This window comes from Eutrigla gurnardus (genome assembly GCF_963514095.1).
Source record: "Eutrigla gurnardus genome assembly, chromosome: 23".
Taxonomy (NCBI): Eukaryota; Metazoa; Chordata; class Actinopteri; order Perciformes; family Triglidae; genus Eutrigla; species Eutrigla gurnardus.
In genome coordinates, this window is record NC_139934.1 from 9774235 (window position 1) to 9799833 (window position 25599).

The 25599-nt window shown below is 53.1% G+C and overlaps 1 protein-coding gene across 1 annotated transcript in view; it reads left to right on the plus strand.

The window, feature by feature from the left end:
• The window catches only part of LOC311009119 (uncharacterized protein), a gene marked incomplete at its 5' end in the record, with an annotated part of 40771 nt that extends 19890 nt beyond the window's left edge, over nt 1–20881 (plus strand). Inside the window, 4 exons of the mRNA XM_084003092.1 lie at nt 17485–19004; nt 19685–19746; nt 19837–19985; nt 20075–20881. Coding sequence (XP_083859218.1) covers nt 17485–18946 — 1462 coding nt within the window. The 3' untranslated portion in view covers nt 18947–19004; nt 19685–19746; nt 19837–19985; nt 20075–20881. The remainder of the gene's footprint in view (nt 1–17484; nt 19005–19684; nt 19747–19836; nt 19986–20074) is intronic.
• Between the last annotated feature and the right edge of the window lie 4718 nt (nt 20882–25599).

Consider the following 25599-nt stretch of genomic DNA (forward strand, 5'->3'; position numbering starts at 1 on the left):
CCACTGCAGCACCTACAACAGCTGCACCTACGACAGCTGCACCAACAACAGCCGCCCCTACAACAGCCGCACCTACCACTGCAGCACCTACAACAGCTGCACCCACCACAGCCGCACCAACGACAGCTGCACCCACAACAGCTGCACCCACCACAGCCGCACCAACGACAGCTGCACCTACGACAGCTGCACCCACAACAACTGCACCCACCACAGCAGCACCTACCACAGCAGCACCTACCACTGCAGCACCTACAACAGCTGCACCTACGACGACTGCTCCTACAACAGCTGCACCCACCACTGCAGGACCTACCACTGCAGCACCTACGACGACTGCTCCTACAACAGCTGCACCCACCACTGCAGGACCTACCACTGCAGCACCTACAACAGCTGCTCCTACAACAGCCGCACCTACCACTGCAGCACCTACAACACCTGCACCCACCACAGCAGCACCTACCACTGCAGCACCTACGACGGCTGCACCCACCACAGCAGCACCTACCACTGCAGCACCTACAACAGCTGCACCCACCACTGCAGCACCTACCACTGCAGCACCTACAACAGCTGCTCCTACAACAGCCGCACCTACCACTGCAGCACCTACAACAGCTGCACCCACAACAGCTGCACCCACCACTGCAGCACCTACAACCGCCGCACCAACAACAGCAGCACCTACAACAGCCACACCTACAACAGCTGCACCTACGACAGCCGCACCAACAACAGCTGCACCCACCACAGCAGCACCAACAACAGCTGCACCCACCACTGCAGCACCTACAACAGCTGCACCCACCACTGCAGCACCTACCACTGCAGCACCTACAACAGCTGCACCCACCACAGCAGCACCTACCACTGCAGCACCTACAACAGCTGCACCCACCACAGCAGCACCTAATACCGCCGTACCAACAACAGCTGCACCCACCACAGCAGCACCTACGACAGCTGCAGCAACAACAGCTGCACCCACCACAGCAGCACCTACCACTGCAGCACCTACAACAGCTGCTCCTACAACAGCAGCACCTACAACAGCCACACCTACAACAGCTGCACCTACGACAGCCGCACCAACAACAGCTGCACCCACCACAGCAGCACCAACAACAGCTGCACCCACCACTGCAGCACCTACCACTGCAGCACCTACAACAGCTGCACCCACCACAGCAGCACCTACCACTGCAGCACCTACAACAGCTGCACCCACCACAGCAGCACCTACAACCGCCGTACCAACAACAGCTGCACCCACCACAGCAGCACCTACGACAGCTGCAGCAACAACAGCTGCACCCACCACAGCAGCACCTACCACTGCAGCACCTACAACAGCTGCTCTTACAACAGCCGCACCAACGACAGCTGCACCTACGACAGCTGCAACCACAACAGCTGCACCCACCACAGCAGCACCTACCACTGCAGCACCTACAACAGCTGCACCCACCACAGCAGCACCTACAACCGCCGTACCAACAACAGCTGCACCCACCACAGCAGCACCTACGACAGCTGCAGCAACAACAGCTGCACCCACCACAGCAGCACCTACCACTGCAGCACCTACAACAGCTGCTCTTACAACAGCCGCACCAACGACAGCTGCACCTACGACAGCTGCAACCACAACAGCTGCACCCACCACAGCAGCACCTACCACTGCAGCACCTACAACAGCTGCACCCACCACAGCAGCACCTACCACTGTAGCACCTACCACGGCTGCACCCACCACAGCTGCACTCACCACTGCAGCACCTACAACCGCCGTACCAACAACAGCTGCACCCACCACAGCAGCACCTACAACAGCCGCACCTACAACAGCAGCACCTCCCACTGCAGCACCTACGACGGCTGCACCCACCACAGCAGCAACTACCACTGCAGCACCTACAACGGCTGCGCCCACAACAGCCGCAACTACGACATCTGCACCCACAACATCTGCTCCTACAACAGCAGCACCTACCACAGCAGCACCTACCACTGCAGCACCTACAACAGCTGCACCTACGACAGCTGCACCCACAACAGCTGCACCCACCACAGCAGCACCAACGACAGCTGCACCCACAACAGCTGCACCCACCACAGCCGCACCAACGACAGCTGCACCTATGACAGCTGCACCCACAACAGCTGCACCCACCACAGCAGCACCTACCACAGCAGCACCTACCACTGCAGCACCTACAACATCTGCACCTACGACAGCTGCACCAACAACAGCCGCCCCTACAACAGCCGCACCTACCACTGCAGCACCTACAACAGCTGCACCCACCACAGCAGCACCTACCACTGCAGCACCTACGACGGCTGCACCCACCACAGCAGCACCTACCACTGCAGCACCTACAACACCTGTTCCTACCACTGCAGCACCTACAACAGCTGCTCCTACAACAGCCGCACCAACGACAGCTGCACCTACGACAGCTGCAACCACAACAGCTGCACCGACCACAGCAGCACCTACCACTGCAGCACCTACGACGGCTGCACCCACCACAGCAGCACCTACCACTGCAGCACCTACGACGGCTGCACCCACCACAGCAGCACCTACCACTGCAGCACCTACAACAGCTGCTCCTACAACAGCCGCACCTACCACTGCAGCACCTACAACGGCTGCGCCCACAACAGCCGCAACTACGACATCTGCACCCACAACATCTGCTCCTACCACAGCAGCACCTACCACTGCAGCACCTACAACAGCTGCACCTACGACAGCTGCACCAACAACAGCCGCCCCTACAACAGCCGCACCTACCACTGCAGCACCCACAACAGCTGCACCCACCACAGCAGCACCTACCACAGCAGCACCTACCACTGCAGCACCTACAACAGCTGCACCTACGACGACTGCTCCTACAACAGCTGCACCCACCACTGCAGGACCTACCACTGCAGCACCTACGACGACTGCTCCTACAACAGCTGCACCCACCACTGCAGGACCTACCACTGCAGCACCTACAACAGCTGCTCCTACAACAGCCGCACCTACCACTGCAGCACCTACAACACCTGCACCCACCACAGCAGCACCTACCACTGCAGCACCTACGACGGCTGCACCCACCACAGCAGCACCTACCACTGCAGCACCTACAACAGCTGCACCCACCACTGCAGCACCTACAACAGCTGCTCCTACAACAGCCGCACCTACCACTGCAGCACCTACAACAGCTGCACCCACAACAGCTGCACCCACCACTGCAGCACCTACAACCGCCGCACCAACAACAGCTGCACCCACCACAGCCGCAGCAACGACAGCTGCACCTACGACAGCTGCACCCACAACAGCTGCACTCACCACAGCAGCACCTACCACTGCAGCACCTACAACAGCTGCTCCTACAACAGCAGCACCTACAACAGCCACACCTACAACAGCTGCACCTACGACAGCCGCACCAACAACAGCTGCACCCACCACAGCAGCACCAACAACAGCAGCACCTACCACTGCAGCACCTACAACAGCTGCTCCTACAACAGCCGCACCTACCACTGCAGCACCTACAACGGCTGCGCCCACAACAGCCGCAACTACGACATCTGCACCCACAACATCTGCTCCTACCACAGCAGCACCTACCACTGCAGCACCTACAACAGCTGCACCTACGACAGCTGCACCAACAACAGCCGCCCCTACAACAGCCGCACCTACCACTGCAGCACCCACAACAGCTGCACCCACCACAGCAGCACCTACCACAGCAGCACCTACCACTGCAGCACCTACAACAGCTGCACCTACGACGACTGCTCCTACAACAGCTGCACCCACCACTGCAGGACCTACCACTGCAGCACCTACGACGACTGCTCCTACAACAGCTGCACCCACCACTGCAGGACCTACCACTGCAGCACCTACAACAGCTGCTCCTACAACAGCCGCACCTACCACTGCAGCACCTACAACACCTGCACCCACCACAGCAGCACCTACCACTGCAGCACCTACGACGGCTGCACCCACCACAGCAGCACCTACCACTGCAGCACCTACAACAGCTGCACCCACCACTGCAGCACCTACAACAGCTGCTCCTACAACAGCCGCACCTACCACTGCAGCACCTACAACAGCTGCACCCACAACAGCTGCACCCACCACTGCAGCACCTACAACCGCCGCACCAACAACAGCTGCACCCACCACAGCCGCAGCAACGACAGCTGCACCTACGACAGCTGCACCCACAACAGCTGCACTCACCACAGCAGCACCTACCACTGCAGCACCTACAACAGCTGCTCCTACAACAGCAGCACCTACAACAGCCACACCTACAACAGCTGCACCTACGACAGCCGCACCAACAACAGCTGCACCCACCACAGCAGCACCAACAACAGCTGCACCCACCACTGCAGCACCTACAACAGCTGCACCCACCACTGCAGCACCTACCACTGCAGCACCTACAACAGCTGCACCCACCACAGCAGCACCTACCACTGCAGCACCTACAACAGCTGCACCCACCACAGCAGCACCTACAACCGCCGTACCAACAACAGCTGCACCCACCACAGCAGCACCTACGACAGCTGCAGCAACAACAGCTGCACCCACCACAGCAGCACCTACCACTGCAGCACCTACAACAGCTGCTCCTACAACAGCAGCACCTACAACAGCCACACCTACAACAGCTGCACCTACGACAGCCGCACCAACAACAGCTGCACCCACCACAGCAGCACCAACAACAGCTGCACCCACCACTGCAGCACCTACAACAGCTGCACCCACCACTGCAGCACCTACCACTGCAGCACCTACAACAGCTGCACCCACCACAGCAGCACCTACCACTGCAGCACCTACAACAGCTGCACCCACCACAGCAGCACCTACAACCGCCGTACCAACAACAGCTGCACCCACCACAGCAGCACCTACGACAGCTGCAGCAACAACAGCTGCACCCACCACAGCAGCACCTACCACTGCAGCACCTACAACAGCTGCTCTTACAACAGCCGCACCAACGACAGCTGCACCTACGACAGCTGCAACCACAACAGCTGCACCCACCACAGCAGCACCTACCACGGCTGCACCCACCACAGCTGCACTCACCACTGCAGCACCTACAACCGCCGTACCAACAACAGCTGCACCCACCACAGCCGCACCAACAACAGCTGCACCCACCACAGCAGCACCTACGACAGCTGCACCAACAACAGCTGCTCCTACAACAGCAGCACCTACAACAGCCGCACCTACAACAGCTGCACCTACGACAGCCGCACCAACAACAGCTGCACCCACCACAGCAGCACCTACCACAGCAGCACCTACCACTGCAGCACCTACAACAGCTGCACCTACGACGACTGCTCCTACAACAGCTGCACCCACCACTGCAGGACCTACCACTGCAGCACCTACGACGACTGCTCCTACAACAGCTGCACCCACCACTGCAGGACCTACCACTGCAGCACCTACAACAGCTGCTCCTACAACAGCCGCACCTACCACTGCAGCACCTACAACACCTGCACCCACCACAGCAGCACCTACCACTGCAGCACCTACGACGGCTGCACCCACCACAGCAGCACCTACCACTGCAGCACCTACAACAGCTGCACCCACCACTGCAGCACCTACAACAGCTGCTCCTACAACAGCCGCACCTACCACTGCAGCACCTACAACAGCTGCACCCACAACAGCTGCACCCACCACTGCAGCACCTACAACCGCTGCACCAACAACAGCTGCACCCACCACAGCCGCAGCAACGACAGCTGCACCTACGACAGCTGCACCCACAACAGCTGCACTCACCACAGCAGCACCTACCACTGCAGCACCTACAACAGCTGCTCCTACAACAGCAGCACCTACAACAGCCACACCTACAACAGCTGCACCTACGACAGCCGCACCAACAACAGGTGCACCCACCACAGCAGCACCAACAACAGCAGCACCTACCACTGCAGCACCTACAACAGCTGCTCCTACAACAGCCGCACCTACCACTGCAGCACCTACAACGGCTGCGCCCACAACAGCCGCAACTACGACATCTGCACCCACAACATCTGCTCCTACCACAGCAGCACCTACCACTGCAGCACCTACAACAGCTGCACCTACGACAGCTGCACCAACAACAGCCGCCCCTACAACAGCCGCACCTACCACTGCAGCACCCACAACAGCTGCACCCACCACAGCAGCACCTACCACAGCAGCACCTACCACTGCAGCACCTACAACAGCTGCACCTACGACGACTGCTCCTACAACAGCTGCACCCACCACTGCAGGACCTACCACTGCAGCACCTACGACGACTGCTCCTACAACAGCTGCACCCACCACTGCAGGACCTACCACTGCAGCACCTACAACAGCTGCTCCTACAACAGCCGCACCTACCACTGCAGCACCTACAACACCTGCACCCACCACAGCAGCACCTACCACTGCAGCACCTACGACGGCTGCACCCACCACAGCAGCACCTACCACTGCAGCACCTACAACAGCTGCACCCACCACTGCAGCACCTACAACAGCTGCTCCTACAACAGCCGCACCTACCACTGCAGCACCTACAACAGCTACACCCACAACAGCTGCACCCACCACTGCAGCACCTACAACCGCCGCACCAACAACAGCTGCACCCACCACAGCCGCAGCAACGACAGCTGCACCTACGACAGCTGCACCCACAACAGCTGCACTCACCACAGCAGCACCTACCACTGCAGCACCTACAACAGCTGCTCCTACAACAGCAGCACCTACAACAGCCACACCTACAACAGCTGCACCTACGACAGCCGCACCAACAACAGCTGCACCCACCACAGTAGCACCAACAACAGCTGCACCCACCACTGCAGCACCTACAACAGCTGCACCCACCACTGCAGCACCTACCACTGCAGCACCTACAACAGCTGCACCCACCACAGCAGCACCTACCACTGCAGCACCTACAACAGCTGCACCCACCACAGCAGCACCTACAACCGCCGTACCAACAACAGCTGCACCCACCACAGCAGCACCTACGACAGCTGCAGCAACAACAGCTGCACCCACCACAGCAGCACCTACCACTGCAGCACCTACAACAGCTGCTCCTACAACAGCAGCACCTACAACAGCCACACCTACAACAGCTGCACCTACGACAGCCGCACCAACAACAGCTGCACCCACCACAGCAGCACCAACAACAGCTGCACCCACCACTGCAGCACCTACAACAGCTGCACCCACCACTGCAGCACCTACCACTGCAGCACCTACAACAGCTGCACCCACCACAGCAGCACCTACCACTGCAGCACCTACAACAGCTGCACCCACCACAGCAGCACCTACAACCGCCGTACCAACAACAGCTGCACCCACCACAGCAGCACCTACGACAGCTGCAGCAACAACAGCTGCACCCACCACAGCAGCACCTACCACTGCAGCACCTACAACAGCTGCTCTTACAACAGCCGCACCAACGACAGCTGCACCTACGACAGCTGCAACCACAACAGCTGCACCCACCACAGCAGCACCTACCACTGCAGCACCTACAACAGCTGCACCCACCACAGCAGCACCTACCACTGTAGCACCTACCACGGCTGCACCCACCACAGCTGCACTCACCACTGCAGCACCTACAACCGCCGTACCAACAACAGCTGCACCCACCACAGCCGCACCAACAACAGCTGCACCCACCACAGCAGCACCTACGACAGCTGCACCAACAACAGCTGCTCCTACAACAGCAGCACCTACAACAGCCGCACCTACAACAGCTGCACCTACGACAGCCGCACCAACAACAGCTGCACCCACCACTGCAGCACCTACAACAGCTGCACCCACCACTGCAGCACCTACCACTGCAGCACCTACAACAGCTGCACCCACCACAGCAGCACCTACCACTGCAGCACCTACAACAGCTGCACCCACCACAGCAGCACCTACAACCGCCGTACCAACAACAGCTGCACCCACCACAGCAGCACCTACGACAGCTGCAGCAACAACAGCTGCACCCACCACAGCAGCACCTACCACTGCAGCACCTACAACAGCTGCTCCTACAACAGCAGCACCTACAACAGCCACACCTACAACAGCTGCACCTACGACAGCCGCACCAACAACAGCTGCACCCACCACAGCAGCACCAACAACAGCTGCACCCACCACTGCAGCACCTACAACAGCTGCACCCACCACTGCAGCACCTACCACTGCAGCACCTACAACAGCTGCACCCACCACAGCAGCACCTACCACTGCAGCACCTACAACAGCTGCACCCACCACAGCAGCACCTACAACCGCCGTACCAACAACAGCTGCACCCACCACAGCAGCACCTACGACAGCTGCAGCAACAACAGCTGCACCCACCACAGCAGCACCTACCACTGCAGCACCTACAACAGCTGCTCTTACAACAGCCGCACCAACGACAGCTGCACCTACGACAGCTGCAACCACAACAGCTGCACCCACCACAGCAGCACCTACCACTGCAGCACCTACAACAGCTGCACCCACCACAGCAGCACCTACCACTGTAGCACCTACCACGGCTGCACCCACCACAGCTGCACTCACCACTGCAGCACCTACAACCGCCGTACCAACAACAGCTGCACCCACCACAGCCGCACCAACAACAGCTGCACCCACCACAGCAGCACCTACGACAGCTGCACCAACAACAGCTGCTCCTACAACAGCAGCACCTACAACAGCCGCACCTACAACAGCTGCACCTACGACAGCCGCACCAACAACAGCTGCACCCACCACAGCAGCACCAACAACAGCTGCACCCACCACTGCAGCACCTACAACAGCTGCACCCACCACTGCAGCACCTACCACTGCAGCACCTACAACAGCTGCACCCACCACAGCAGCACCTACCACTGCAGCACCTACAACAGCTGCACCCACCACAGCAGCACCTACAACCGCCGTACCAACAACAGCTGCACCCACCACAGCAGCACCTACGACAGCTGCAGCAACAACAGCTGCACCCACCACAGCAGCACCTACCACTGCAGCACCTACAACAGCTGCTCTTACAACAGCCGCACCAACGACAGTTGCACCTACGACAGCTGCAACCACAACAGCTGCACCCACCACAGCAGCACCTACCACTGCAGCACCTACAACAGCTGCACCCACCACAGCAGCACCTACCACTGTAGCACCTACCACGGCTGCACCCACCACAGCTGCACTCACCACTGCAGCACCTACAACCGCCGTACCAACAACAGCTGCACCCACCACAGCCGCACCAACAACAGCTGCACCCACCACAGCAGCACCTACGACAGCTGCACCAACAACAGCTGCTCCTACAACAGCAGCACCTACAACAGCCGCACCTACAACAGCAGCACCTCCCACTGCAGCACCTACGACGGTTGCACCCACCACAGCAGCAACTACCACTGCAGCACCTACAACGGCTGCGCCCACAACAGCAGCACCTGTGACATCTGCACCCACAACATCTGCTCCTACAACAGCAGCACCTACAACAGCCGCACCAACGACAGTTGCACCTACGACAGCTGCAACCACAACAGCTGCACCCACCACAGCAGCACCTACCACTGCAGCACCTACAACAGCTACACCTACGACAGCTGCTCCTACAACAGCCGCACCTACCACTGCAGCACCTACAACAGCTGCACCCACCACAGCCGCACCAACAACAGCTGCACTCACCACTGCAGCACCTACAACCGCCGTACCAACAACAGCTGCACCCACCACAGCCGCACCAACAACAGCTGCACCCACCACAGCAGCACCTACGACAGCTGCACCAACAACAGCTGCACCCACCACAGCAGCACCTACCACTGCAGCACCTACAACAGCTGCTCTTACAACAGCCGCACCAACGACAGCTGCACCTACGACAGCTGCAACCACAACAGCTGCACCCACCACAGCAGCACCTACCACTGCAGCACCTACAACAGCTGCACCCACCACAGCAGCACCTACCACTGTAGCACCTACCACGGCTGCACCCACCACAGCTGCACTCACCACTGCAGCACCTACAACCGCCGTACCAACAACAGCTGCACCCACCACAGCCGCACCAACAACAGCTGCACCCACCACAGCAGCACCTACGACAGCTGCACCAACAACAGCTGCTCCTACAACAGCAGCACCTACAACAGCCGCACCTACAACAGCTGCACCTACGACAGCCGCACCAACAACAGCTGCACCCACCACTGCAGCACCTACAACAGCTGCACCCACCACTGCAGCACCTACCACTGCAGCACCTACAACAGCTGCACCCACCACAGCAGCACCTACCACTGCAGCACCTACAACAGCTGCACCCACCACAGCAGCACCTACAACCGCCGTACCAACAACAGCTGCACCCACCACAGCAGCACCTACGACAGCTGCAGCAACAACAGCTGCACCCACCACAGCAGCACCTACCACTGCAGCACCTACAACAGCTGCTCCTACAACAGCAGCACCTACAACAGCCACACCTACAACAGCTGCACCTACGACAGCCGCACCAACAACAGCTGCACCCACCACAGCAGCACCAACAACAGCTGCACCCACCACTGCAGCACCTACAACAGCTGCACCCACCACTGCAGCACCTACCACTGCAGCACCTACAACAGCTGCACCCACCACAGCAGCACCTACCACTGCAGCACCTACAACAGCTGCACCCACCACAGCAGCACCTACAACCGCCGTACCAACAACCGCTGCACCCACCACAGCAGCACCTACGACAGCTGCAGCAACAACAGCTGCACCCACCACAGCAGCACCTACCACTGCAGCACCTACAACAGCTGCTCTTACAACAGCCGCACCAACGACAGCTGCACCTACGACAGCTGCAACCACAACAGCTGCACCCACCACAGCAGCACCTACCACTGCAGCACCTACAACAGCTGCACCCACCACAGCAGCACCTACCACTGTAGCACCTACCACGGCTGCACCCACCACAGCTGCACTCACCACTGCAGCACCTACAACCGCCGTACCAACAACAGCTGCACCCACCACAGCCGCACCAACAACAGCTGCACCCACCACAGCAGCACCTACGACAGCTGCACCAACAACAGCTGCTCCTACAACAGCAGCACCTACAACAGCCGCACCTACAACAGCTGCACCTACGACAGCCGCACCAACAACAGCTGCACCCACCACAGCAGCACCAACAACAGCTGCACCCACCACTGCAGCACCTACAACAGCTGCACCCACCACTGCAGCACCTACCACTGCAGCACCTACAACAGCTGCACCCACCACAGCAGCACCTACCACTGCAGCACCTACAACAGCTGCACCCACCACAGCAGCACCTACAACCGCCGTACCAACAACAGCTGCACCCACCACAGCAGCACCTACGACAGCTGCAGCAACAACAGCTGCACCCACCACAGCAGCACCTACCACTGCAGCACCTACAACAGCTGCTCTTACAACAGCCGCACCAACGACAGTTGCACCTACGACAGCTGCAACCACAACAGCTGCACCCACCACAGCAGCACCTACCACTGCAGCACCTACAACAGCTGCACCCACCACAGCAGCACCTACCACTGTAGCACCTACCACGGCTGCACCCACCACAGCTGCACTCACCACTGCAGCACCTACAACCGCCGTACCAACAACAGCTGCACCCACCACAGCCGCACCAACAACAGCTGCACCCACCACAGCAGCACCTACGACAGCTGCACCAACAACAGCTGCTCCTACAACAGCAGCACCTACAACAGCCGCACCTACAACAGCAGCACCTCCCACTGCAGCACCTACGACGGTTGCACCCACCACAGCAGCAACTACCACTGCAGCACCTACAACGGCTGCGCCCACAACAGCAGCACCTGTGACATCTGCACCCACAACATCTGCTCCTACAACAGCAGCACCTACAACAGCCGCACCAACGACAGTTGCACCTACGACAGCTGCAACCACAACAGCTGCACCCACCACAGCAGCACCTACCACTGCAGCACCTACAACAGCTGCACCTACGACAGCTGCTCCTACAACAGCCGCACCTACCACTGCAGCACCTACAACAGCTGCACCCACCACAGCCGCACCAACAACAGCTGCACTCACCACTGCAGCACCTACAACCGCCGTACCAACAACAGCTGCACCCACCACAGCCGCACCAACAACAGCTGCACCCACCACAGCAGCACCTACGACAGCTGCACCAACAACAGCTGCTCCTACAACAGCAGCACCTACAACAGCCGCACCTACAACAGCAGCACCTCCCACTGCAGCACCTACGACGGCTGCACCCACCACAGCAGCAACTACCACTGCAGCACCTACAACGGCTGTGCCCACAACAGCCGCAACTACGACATCTGCACCCACAACATCTGCTCCTACAACAGCAGCACCTACCACAGCAGCACCTACCACTGCAGCACCTACAACAGCTGCACCTACGACAGCTGCACCAACAACACCCGCCCCTACAACAGACGCACCTACCACTGCAGCACCTACAACAGCTGCACCCACCACAGCCGCACCAACGACAGCTGCACCTACGACAGCTGCACCCACAACAGCTGCACCCACCACAGCAGCACCAACGACAGCTGCACCCACAACAGCTGCACCCACCACAGCCGCACCAACGACAGCTGCACCTACGACAGCTGCACCCACAACAGCTGCACCCACCACAGCAGCACCTACCACAGCAGCACCTACCACTGCAGCACCTACAACAGCTGCACCTACGACAGCTGCACCAACAACAGCCGCCCCTACAACAGCCGCACCTACCACTGCAGCACCTACAACAGCTGCACCCACCACAGCAGCACCTACCACTGCAGCACCTACGACGGCTGCACCCACCACAGCAGCACCTACCACTGCAGCACCTACAACACCTGTTCCTACCACTGCAGCACCTACAACAGCTGCTCCTACAACAGCCGCACCTACCACTGCAGCACCTACAACAGCTGCACCCACCACAGCAGCACCTACCACTGCAGCACCTACGACTGCTGCACCCACCACAGCCGCACCTACCACTGCAGCACCTACAACAGCTGCTCCTACAACAGCCGCACCTACCACTGCAGCACCTACGACGACTGCTCCTACAACAGCTGCACCCACCACTGCAGGACCTACCACTGCAGCACCTACGACGACTGCTCCTACAACAGCTGCACCCACCACAGCAGCACCAACCACTGCAGCACCTACAACAGCTGCTCCTACAACAGCCGCACCAACGACAGCTGCACCTACGACAGCTGCAACCACAACAGCTGCACCGACCACAGCAGCACCTACCACTGCAGCACCTACGACGGCTGCACCCACCACAGCAGCACCTACCACTGCAGCACCTACGACGGCTGCACCCACCACAGCAGCACCTACCACTGCAGCACCTACAACAGCTGCTCCTACAACAGCCGCACCTACCACTGCAGCACCTACAACGGCTGCGCCCACAACAGCCGCAACTACAACATCTGCACCCACAACATCTGCTCCTACAACAGCAGCACCTACCACAGCAGCACCTACCACTGCAGCACCTACAACAGCTGCACCTACGACAGCTGCACCAACAACAGCCGCCCCTACAACAGCCGCACCTACCACTGCAGCACCTACAACAGCTGCACCCACCACAGCCGCACCAACGACAGCTGCACCTACGACAGCTGCACCCACAACAGCTGCACCCACCACAGCAGCACCAACGACAGCTGCACCCACAACAGCTGCACCCACCACAGCCGCACCAACGACAGCTGCACCTACGACAGCTGCACCCACAACAGCTGCACCCACCACAGCAGCACCTACCACAGCAGCACCTACCACTGCAGCACCTACAACAGCTGCACCTACGACGACTGCTCCTACAACAGCTGCACCCACCACTGCAGGACCTACCACTGCAGCACCTACGACGACTGCTCCTACAACAGCTGCACCCACCACTGCAGGACCTACCACTGCAGCACCTACAACAGCTGCTCCTACAACAGCCGCACCTACCACTGCAGCACCTACAACACCTGCACCCACCACAGCAGCACCTACCACTGCAGCACCTACGACGGCTGCACCCACCACAGCAGCACCTACCACTGCAGCACCTACAACAGCTGCAGCCACCACTGCAGCACCTACAACAGCTGCTCCTACAACAGCCGCACCTACCACAGCCGCAGCAACGACAGCTGCACCTACGACAGCTGCACCCACAACAGCTGCACTCACCACAGCAGCACCTACCACTGCAGCACCTACAACAGCTGCTCCTACAACAGCAGCACCTACAACAGCCACACCTACAACAGCTGCACCTACGACAGCCGCACCAACAACAGCTGCACCCACCACAGCAGCACCAACAACAGCTGCACCCACCACTGCAGCACCTACAACAGCTGCACCCACCACTGCAGCACCTACCACTGCAGCACCTACAACAGCTGCACCCACCACAGCAGCACCTACCACTGCAGCACCTACAACAGCTGCACCCACCACAGCAGCACCTACAACCGCCGTACCAACAATAGCTGCACCCACCACAGCAGCACCTACGACAGCTGCAGCAACAACAGCTGCACCCACCACAGCAGCACCTACCACTGCAGCACCTACAACAGCTGCTCCTACAACAGCAGCACCTACAACAGCCACACCTACAACAGCTGCACCTACGACAGCCGCACCAACAACAGCTGCACCCACCACAGCAGTACCAACAACAGCTGCACCCACCACTGCAGCACCTACGACGGCTGCACCCACCACAGCAGCAACTACCACTGCAGCACCTACAACGGCTGTGCCCACAACAGCCGCAACTACGACATCCGCACCCACAACATCTGCTCCTACAACAGCAGCACCTACCACAGCAGCACCTACCACTGCAGCACCTACAACAGCTGCACCTACGACAGCTGCACCAACAACACCCGCCCCTACAACAGCCGCACCTACCACTGCAGCACCTACAACAGCTGCACCCACCACAGCCGCACCAACGACAGCTGCACCTACGACAGCTGCACCCACAACAGCTGCACCCACCACAGCAGCACCAACGACAGCTGCACCCACAACAGCTGCACCCACCACAGCCGCACCAACGACAGCTGCACCTACGACAGCTGCACCCACAACAGCTGCACCCACCACAGCAGCACCTACCACAGCAGCACCTACCACTGCAGCACCTACAACAGCTGCACCTACGACAGCTGCACCAACAACAGCCGCCCCTACAACAGCCGCACCTACCACTGCAGCACCTACAACAGCTGCACCCACCACAGCAGCACCTACCACTGCAGCACCTACGACGGCTGCACCCACCACAGCAGCACCTACCACTGCAGCACCTACAACACCTGTTCCTACCACTGCAGCACCTACAACAGCTGCTCCTACAACAGCCGCACCTACCACTGCAGCACCTACAACAGCTGCACCCACCACAGCAGCACCTACCACTGCAGCACCTACGACTGCTGCACCCACCACAGCCGCACCTACCACTGCAGCACCTACAACAGCTGCTCCTACAACAGCCGCACCTACCACTGCAGCACCTACGACGACTGCTCCTACAACAGCTGCACCCACCACTGCAGGACCTACCACTGCAGCACCTACGACGACTGCTCCTACAACAGCTGCACCCACCACAGCAGCACCAACCACTGCAGCACCTACAACAGCTGCTCCTACAACAGCCGCACCAACGACAGCTGCACCTACGACAGCTGCAACCACAACAGCTGCACCGACCACAGCAGCACCTACCACTGCAGCACCTACGACGGCTGCACCCACCACAGCAGCACCTACCACTGCAGCACCTACGACGGCTGCACCCACCACAGCAGCACCTACCACTGCAGCACCTACAACAGCTGCTCCTACAACAGCCGCACCTACCACTGCAGCACCTACAACGGCTGCGCCCACAACAGCCGCAACTACAACATCTGCACCCACAACATCTGCTCCTACAACAGCAGCACCTACCACAGCAGCACCTACCACTGCAGCACCTACAACAGCTGCACCTACGACAGCTGCACCAACAACAGCCGCCCCTACAACAGCCGCACCTACCACTGCAGCACCTACAACAGCTGCACCCACCACAGCCGCACCAACGACAGCTGCACCTACGACAGCTGCACCCACAACAGCTGCACCCACCACAGCAGCACCAACGACAGCTGCACCCACAACAGCTGCACCCACCACAGCCGCACCAACGACAGCTGCACCTACGACAGCTGCACCCACAACAGCTGCACCCACCACAGCAGCACCTACCACAGCAGCACCTACCACTGCAGCACCTACAACAGCTGCACCTACGACGACTGCTCCTACAACAGCTGCACCCACCACTGCAGGACCTACCACTGCAGCACCTACGACGACTGCTCCTACAACAGCTGCACCCACCACTGCAGGACCTACCACTGCAGCACCTACAACAGCTGCTCCTACAACAGCCGCACCTACCACTGCAGCACCTACAACACCTGCACCCACCACAGCAGCACCTACCACTGCAGCACCTACGACGGCTGCACCCACCACAGCAGCACCTACCACTGCAGCACCTACAACAGCTGCAGCCACCACTGCAGCACCTACAACAGCTGCTCCTACAACAGCCGCACCTACCACAGCCGCAGCAACGACAGCTGCACCTACGACAGCTGCACCCACAACAGCTGCACTCACCACAGCAGCACCTACCACTGCAGCACCTACAACAGCTGCTCCTACAACAGCAGCACCTACAACAGCCACACCTACAACAGCTGCACCTACGACAGCCGCACCAACAACAGCTGCACCCACCACAGCAGCACCAACAACAGCTGCACCCACCACTGCAGCACCTACAACAGCTGCACCCACCACTGCAGCACCTACCACTGCAGCACCTACAACAGCTGCACCCACCACAGCAGCACCTACCACTGCAGCACCTACAACAGCTGCACCCACCACAGCAGCACCTACAACCGCCGTACCAACAACAGCTGCACCCACCACAGCAGCACCTACGACAGCTGCAGCAACAACAGCTGCACCCACCACAGCAGCACCTACCACTGCAGCACCTACAACAGCTGCTCCTACAACAGCAGCACCTACAACAGCCACACCTACAACAGCTGCACCTACGACAGCCGCACCAACAACAGCTGCACCCACCACAGCAGTACCAACAACAGCTGCACCCACCACTGCAGCACCTACAACAGCTGCACCCACCACTGCAGCACCTACCACTGCAGCACCTACAACAGCTGCACCCACCACAGCAGCACCTACCACTGCAGCACCTACAACAGCTGCACCCACCACAGCAGCACCTACAACCGCCGTACCAACAACAGCTGCACCCACCACAGCAGCACCTACGACAGCTGCAGCAACAACAGCTGCACCCACCACAGCAGCACCTACCACTGCAGCACCTACAACAGCTGCTCTTACAACAGCCGCACCAACGACAGCTGCACCTACGACAGCTGCAACCACAACAGCTGCACCCACCACAGCAGCACCTACCACTGCAGCACCTACAACAGCTGCACCCACCACAGCAGCACCTACCACTGTAGCACCTACCACGGCTGCACCCACCACAGCTGCACTCACCACTGCAGCACCTACAACCGCCGTACCAACAACAGCTGCACCCACCACAGCCGCACCAACAACAGCTGCACCCACCACAGCAGCACCTACGACAGCTGCACCAACAACAGCTGCTCCTACAACAGCAGCACCTACAACAGCCGCACCTACAACAGCAGCACCTCCCACTGCAGCACCTACGACGGCTGCACCCACCACAGCAGCAACTACCACTGCAGCACCTACAACGGCTGCGCCCACAACAGCAGCACCTGTGACATCTGCACCCACAACATCTGCTCCTACAACAGCAGCACCTACAACAGCCGCACCAACGACAGTTGCACCTACGACAGCTGCAACCACAACAGCTGCACCCACCACAGCAGCACCTACCACTGCAGCACCTACAACAGCTGCACCTACGACAGCTGCTCCTACAACAGCCGCACCTACCACTGCAGCACCTACAACAGCTGCACCCACCACAGCCGCACCAACAACAGCTGCACCCAGCACAGCAGCACCTACGACAGCAGCACCTACAACAGCTGCACCCACCACAGCCGCACCAACAACAGCTGCACCCACCACAGCAGCACCTACCACTGCAGCACCTACGACGGCTGCACCCACAACAGCAGCACCTACCACTGCAGCACCAACAACAGCTGCACCCACCACAGCCGCACCAACAACAGCTGCACCCACCACAGCAGCACCTACGACAGCAGCACCTACCACTGCAGTACCTCCAACAGCAGCACCCACCACAGCAGCACCAACAACAGCCGCACCTACAACAGCCGCACCAACAACAGTTGCACCGACAACAGCTGCTCCTACAACTGCTGCACCTACCACAGCAGCACCAACGACTGTAGCACCTACAACAGCCGCACCAACAACAGCCGCACCAACAACAGCCGCACCTACAACAGCTGCACCTACAACAGCAGCACCTACATCAGCCACACCTACAACAGCAGCACCTACCACATTAGCACCCACGACAGCAGCACCTACAACAACTGTGCCTACTGTAGCGCTCACATCAACGAGGGTGACATTCAGGTCTCTTCAAAGCACATTTACAAGTGACCTGCTTGATCCTTCATCAAATGCTTTTATAACAAGAGCTGCAATGATACTGGACCAGGTAAGTGTTTTGGTACACCTCACAAGTAGCACCCACTTAAAGAATTGAACACTTACCACAGCCTACATACTCCATATAAAAGGTAACTTAGGAATGGAAGGTCAAGAAGGAATTCATGACAGAGACATCAAGTGGAATATATTAAGGCAAAAACTCACACTTCGATCTCATTACTCATCTCATACAGACACTTCAGTGTCCAAGATCAAGTAAAAAGTGTTGTGATAGGATTTGGTGGCATCTAGCGGTTGCAGATTGCAACCAACTGAATGCCCGTCTGCTCACTCCACCCTTTCCAATCCTGCATGACATGATTGGCTGATGGCAAAACTCTGCTAACACATCTTTAAAGTAAAAACATTACGTTAGCAGCAATAGAAGTCAGCGGCAGGTCAGCGGGACCTAAGTACGTAAAAACACAAAAGGCTCTAGAGCCAGTATTTAATCTGTCTCTTGGCGACTGTAGAAACATGGTGGTACAACACAGTGGCCTCTGGGAAGTAGGCTTGCTATGTATATGTGAATGTGTAACTCTTAGCTCTTGGATGAAGGATACTTAGCTTCAAGTTATTATACATGCTATATTAGGAATATTGTTTTACATTTTTGTTAATAGATATTCTAAATCCTATACGTTGGCCCTTGAAATTGTCCTCTCCACTTCTTTTCTGTCTCTGTAGCTTACACCTGTTTTCCAAAGGAGATTTTCTTCCTTCAACTTCTTGATAGTTGTGTCATTCAGGTAATTTGTTTGCTTTGTTTGTTTATTTCATAGTTTTCGCCTATGACTTTAGAACAGTGGTAGTTGAATTTTTTTATTCTCTTTCCGCAGTAATGGATCGATCATCAACAACTTGAATGCAAGCTTTGTAAGCACATCTGTTCCTAATAACACCCAGATTGCGAGTGTTTTGATCGATGCAGCTTCAAACGTCATTGGCTTCGACATTGAAACCAATTCCATTATCGTGGATGGCATATGTAAGTAATCCTCAGTGCTACTTGATCAAATATTTCAAAAGTTGTGCAACAGTTTGTTTAACTAATGTTTTGTTTCTCTTCATTTACAGCTTCAAGTGGAATTAGTCAGAAGATGAGTCTCATCACCGCATCCTTCCTGGTACTGTTGTCATGGCTACTGTCAACTCAGCAATAGCAACAGTGTGGATTTTCATATTTACATGACCGCCATCACTGGTATCAAGATTTATTAGCAAATGTAACTTTGCACTGACCAGACACCTTAAATTAGGTTAGTCTATCTCTGTCGAACTAAACATGTTTCTGTGTGGGAATGGCCCAGATCGTTGACCGGACAAAATTACTTAGCCAACTTGAACGAGTCCATCTGAATCATTACTGGAATAGTAAGCCACACATTATTACCTTAAACTCTGGGACCTCGGAAAATAATTGCACTATTAATATAAAAATGTATTTTGCTTCACTGAGCACTATGCCTTGGTACTATTAAACTTAGTGACAGTAACTAATGCTGTCTTGTTTATTCTGTTTCACTAAACTAAGTAAAACTAGGACTGAAAATCAAAACCATATAATCATTCTCACCATCATCTGAATTAATTTTGATCAAAAGGTTAAGTTATAAATGAAATATATATTTCAAAATAATGCAATAATGTCAATTTTCTTATTTTTAAAAAGTGTGTTATTTTGTTTGTAATCATGCATACATGATGTTCTGTGAGGTTTATTTGTGCAATTTCAGTCAAATAATTTACAAAAATCATAGTACAACATCCATAAAGCATGTAAATTGTCTCTCATGTGATTTCTTGCCATTTTGTTGGGTAAATGTAAAGTGTAATGGGGCATGTTTAATGTCAACAGCTTTAATTAAAGACAATTAAACCATGCTCTGCGATTTCCTGCAATTAAATTTCCCAATCAGCTTTTTGTTTTGTAAGTACATCGGGTCTGTTCAGTAAGTGAGAACTGGGAGTGTTGCAAACTATATTGCCTTTGAGATTCTATCACTGTCAGACAGCATAAGACATACAGTATTCTTTAATCACCTGAAGCTAAAAAATAACCAGCATCATCAAAACCAGCATTAACTATTGTCAGATTTTCAGGAATGGCTCTTAAAAAAAAAAAAAAACTAGAAAAACATTTTAATAGACAGTTATGTTGGAAAAATAATCTATAAATCTTTCTAGAAACTGGCCCTTTACTGATTAAATGCAATGTTCTCCTTTTTTAAAATTGACATCGAAAGAAGCCAAGAAGCCAAAAACAGTCTTTATATGACCAATGGATGTTGCAGTGGTCAATGATGAATAATAATCTAGAAGTACACACAACGCAACATCTTTATGAGCTTCTCAGTTAGTAAAATTGACCTTGAAAAAACATCTCAACTTCACTGAAGCAAAACATGCAACAGTTGCTCTTTGCTCCAACACTAACGGCTTCAGATTTTCGTATAGGTTATGATAATTATTACTCCACTGTTAGAATAACTGCATGTTGAAAACTGTGAAAAAGAATGCATTAATCAAGAAAAGTCAGAGTCATCAGTAATAACTAAAAAAGAATTCGGAGATGTGAAATTTGATTATGAACCTCAAACAAAAGTAAACATCTTATTGATGAGCCACTGTTGGACCACACCTGAGACTCTTGGGCTCCAACTGCTATATATATATATATATATATATATATATATATATATATATATATATATATATATATATATATATATAGTTTTAGATTATTTATATATATATATATAAATCACTGCAGCTATTACTAAAACAATTGCAGTCATTTAACCACCACAATGATCAGCAACATGAACTAACATTAAACATTTCTAAAACTTCTATTTATTTATTCCTCGAACATCTTGTGAAGTTTAAGCTAGTTGTTTCACATCAAATGAATGCTTCCCTAATATACTACAGCGCCACCCGCCTGTGTTGCCACCAATAGCTGGTGCTAACAGGACAATCATTTTTTTGTTACACTCTGGTTCGTCTTAAAAAACCATCTCCATATTTTGTCTATTCTTTGTAACTTTGCCTATCATAGTTACTAAAGACGGTTGATGGTAAAATGTCAAGTTTGGGCAACAACCACAAACTAGCTGGCATTGTTCTGTTAAAAAAGGAAAGAAATGTGTTCTCAATAATACCCATATTCATCAACAGGGGGAGCCATCACACCAAATCACTCATAAACTGATGACATCAAGTATACCATCTGCTCCACAAAGTTGTGACATACTGTGAAATAGACCACTCGTTATAATAGGCCATTTTAGCCTTTTAAATAAGGCCATAACTAGAATTCATTCTAGAGGATGTTAGTGAAAATGTTTTTTTGCTGTCCAGATTTACTAAAAATCAATCTGGATTTGCCAACAAACAAAAAAAACCTGATTTGGCATTAAATCACCATGCTGGCTAAGTTGCACTATCCAAATTTGCCCATTCGAGTTGCCAATCTTGACGATATCCTCAATGGCTAAATAACAATAACATTAGACTATTGTTTCAAAATCACATGTCTTAATTTGAGCACTCACATGAGAACTTAGCACTATCAGAGCACTAAATATTATTTTGAATTTATGAACGATTCACTAAAATTATCTGGGGGAGACACATAGAAACAGCTGTTTGCGGCCTGCGTCTCCCTCCCTCCCTTTCACTCTCCATCCCTCTCTCTGTTTCAAACCATATTTTCGTTTCTCCTTCAGCAGTAATGGATCAGTCATCAACAACAACATGGATGATAGCTTTGTTGTCAGTTAATCAAGTTTGTACAGAAGAAGAGAACTGGGCATGATGCATAGTCTCATTGCATGTGAGATCTATTCATCGCCAGAACAGTGTTCTTAAAACACCTCAAACTAAAAGTAACCACCAGCATCAACTCCAGCGTCAACAAGAATCAATTTTCTGTAATGCGGCTGTTGCAAATGTTTTTCCTGCAATATATCTTTATTGCAGCAACTATAGAATTGCGACATAAAAGAAGCATATTTTATATTTTGTGTAGGAACACCAATATCTAAGCTTATTAGAGAAATCCATGAAATCCCCTATATCATAATTATCTATATCAATATTCACAGTGTCGCACATAGCTTAGTGAATATTTATTTGAATGTCTTCAAAATTATACAAATGGAAAAAGAAAATAGAATAAAATGACTTATTTTAATGCTGTGGGAAGGACATTTAATAAGAACAAGTGAAGAAAACCTTTACAAAAAAGAACATTTTGTAATTTAAAATCGTATTGACTATACTGCCTATATTGACTAATAAAAAGTAAAATACATTGAGGATGACTTATTTTTTTCAATTGTGAGAGTCAAAAGTGACCATAGTTGCTGAAACGCTTAAAAAGATTTATGTTGCAAAAGTACGAATATTTAATATGAATCTCATTAGAAACAGTTTACTTATTATTTACAACACTCTATTTTTTTTTAAGTTAATCTTTAAGTCATTTTAGAGGCAACCCTAAACAGATGTTAAAGGAGCAGAGAATTCTTCAGTGGTCAACAAAGCAGAAATGAAGGTGCAGATGGTTTTCAGAGGCGGGACCTAAATTGTGATGGACATTTATTAAAGTATCTTTTAATCAATATATTAAAGTAAATATTAATCATTAAGAATAATTGGTAGATGAGGCCTTATTAAACAGAATTCTGATATAATAGCATTACCACCTCTATTAACCTCAAGAAGAAGTAACAATCTGATCAATGAGATCTTACCTTGGGATTATTGGCTCCAACTACTTTTCCTCCAGTCTGCTGTCCTGAATATGACGATGTTTCCTGCAGTTACGATAAATTGGTGTATGATGGGGACACATTTACCCTCCCAGTTGCCACTTACTTTTACTATTTAAAACACAGTATAAATAACAAAAAATAGTCAGTCTCTTATACAATCTCAAAAACGTCCTTTGCCGTTTAAACACAGATTAGCCAGCACATTAACCAAACATTACAGCTGGAATCGAAATATAAAAATCGAATTAGCGATGTTAGTTATACCCAGCAAATATATTACCGTAGGCTTATTCAGTTATTGATCAATTTCAAATTGAAATACCAACCGCCTCTCATCATTATTTTTACCACCGTCACCTGACAGACGCTAACATAACCTTTTCGGCTAATCAAAAATGTTTCATCCACTAGCCACAACCTGAAGGCAGTGTCGTCACAACTGACTTCCGTTTGTTTGTTTGTTTTTTTGTTTGTTTTTGTTTTGTTTTTGTTTGTTTTTTTAGCTCCGAATGACGGTACCGAATCTTTCGGACACATGATCACACAATCATCATAAAATGTAAATAAATTCCCGATAACCCCAAACACTTGTGTCTGGCATGTGTGTGTGCGTGTGTGTGTGCGTGTGTGTGTGTGTGTGTGTGTGCGTGTGCGTGTGTGTGTGTGTGTGTGGGGGCGGGGCAGCGCAACTGTTGGAAGACCTGTTTTGATTGTTAAATCTAATGAAGTTGCGGGGGTAAAAAAAACATGTTGCCAGGAAATGGGTTTAGAAACACAATATTCTTCAAATAAATAGGCTACATTTGTAATACAGGAATATTTAATATTTCACTGACGATGAGAAATAATTTGACAATTATATTATAGTTTGAACCACTTGGTCATTTAATAATTTATCCTGAGTTGCTTTTTAAAGGTAGCCTAATTGTTTTTCAGAATAAAACATTCTAAGGAGAAATAAAAGAATGTTAGCGAAAAGTTCACAAATAAATATATCAGCATATGGGGGTAGACATTTTGGGGAATCTCTTCATGAAGAAACTTGCAAAACATGTTATGTTAACCTCTTACAGGAAAACCAGAGCATTATGCAAAAAGTCCCCAACCCCTTTTAACAGAGCAGGTAAATGGTTGCAGACTTTTTCTAATTATCAGATGGTACTCCAAACATTAGGTATATATTGTTTCGAGTACAGTGTATGTTATTTTGATAAGTAGCCTGTACTGTAAGTTCATCTCCGATAATCATTGCCACTGTTATATTTAGGCCTATGCGTCATATAATTATTGGCTTCCGTCTGAATGTCCGCAATACCTCTCCTTGACTCATAGTGACTTTTGCACGCTGGAGGAAAATAAATTATATACATGATATAAAAGTTTCAGCCTGTACCATTTCTCTTTAGTTTGAAGTTCGTTTTTCCATTTTGTAGGTATGAGACAAAAATTATCTGCCATGAATAAATATGCAAGGATCATATCAAGGATAAATATCAAGGATCACAGGATCATCCACACTGGTGATCTGTACACTGATGACTATGAAGCCAAAGATGTCACTGAAAATACAAGTATCCTGATAATAAGATTTAAACTCTAGAACAGATAACAATAACAGAATATACTAAGAAAAGATTAATTATGCTGCTGGACTGCTGGAAGAAAAAAAATGTCACACACTTTCAGTTTTTTTCTCAAGTTTCAGTCAGCACTATCAACCCTGGAGCAAACACTGAAATATTAAAAATAAAAAAGAATTCATCATTTCAATTTGGTTGATTCATCCATCATAAAATGTTTGATATAATAGTAAATAAGTCA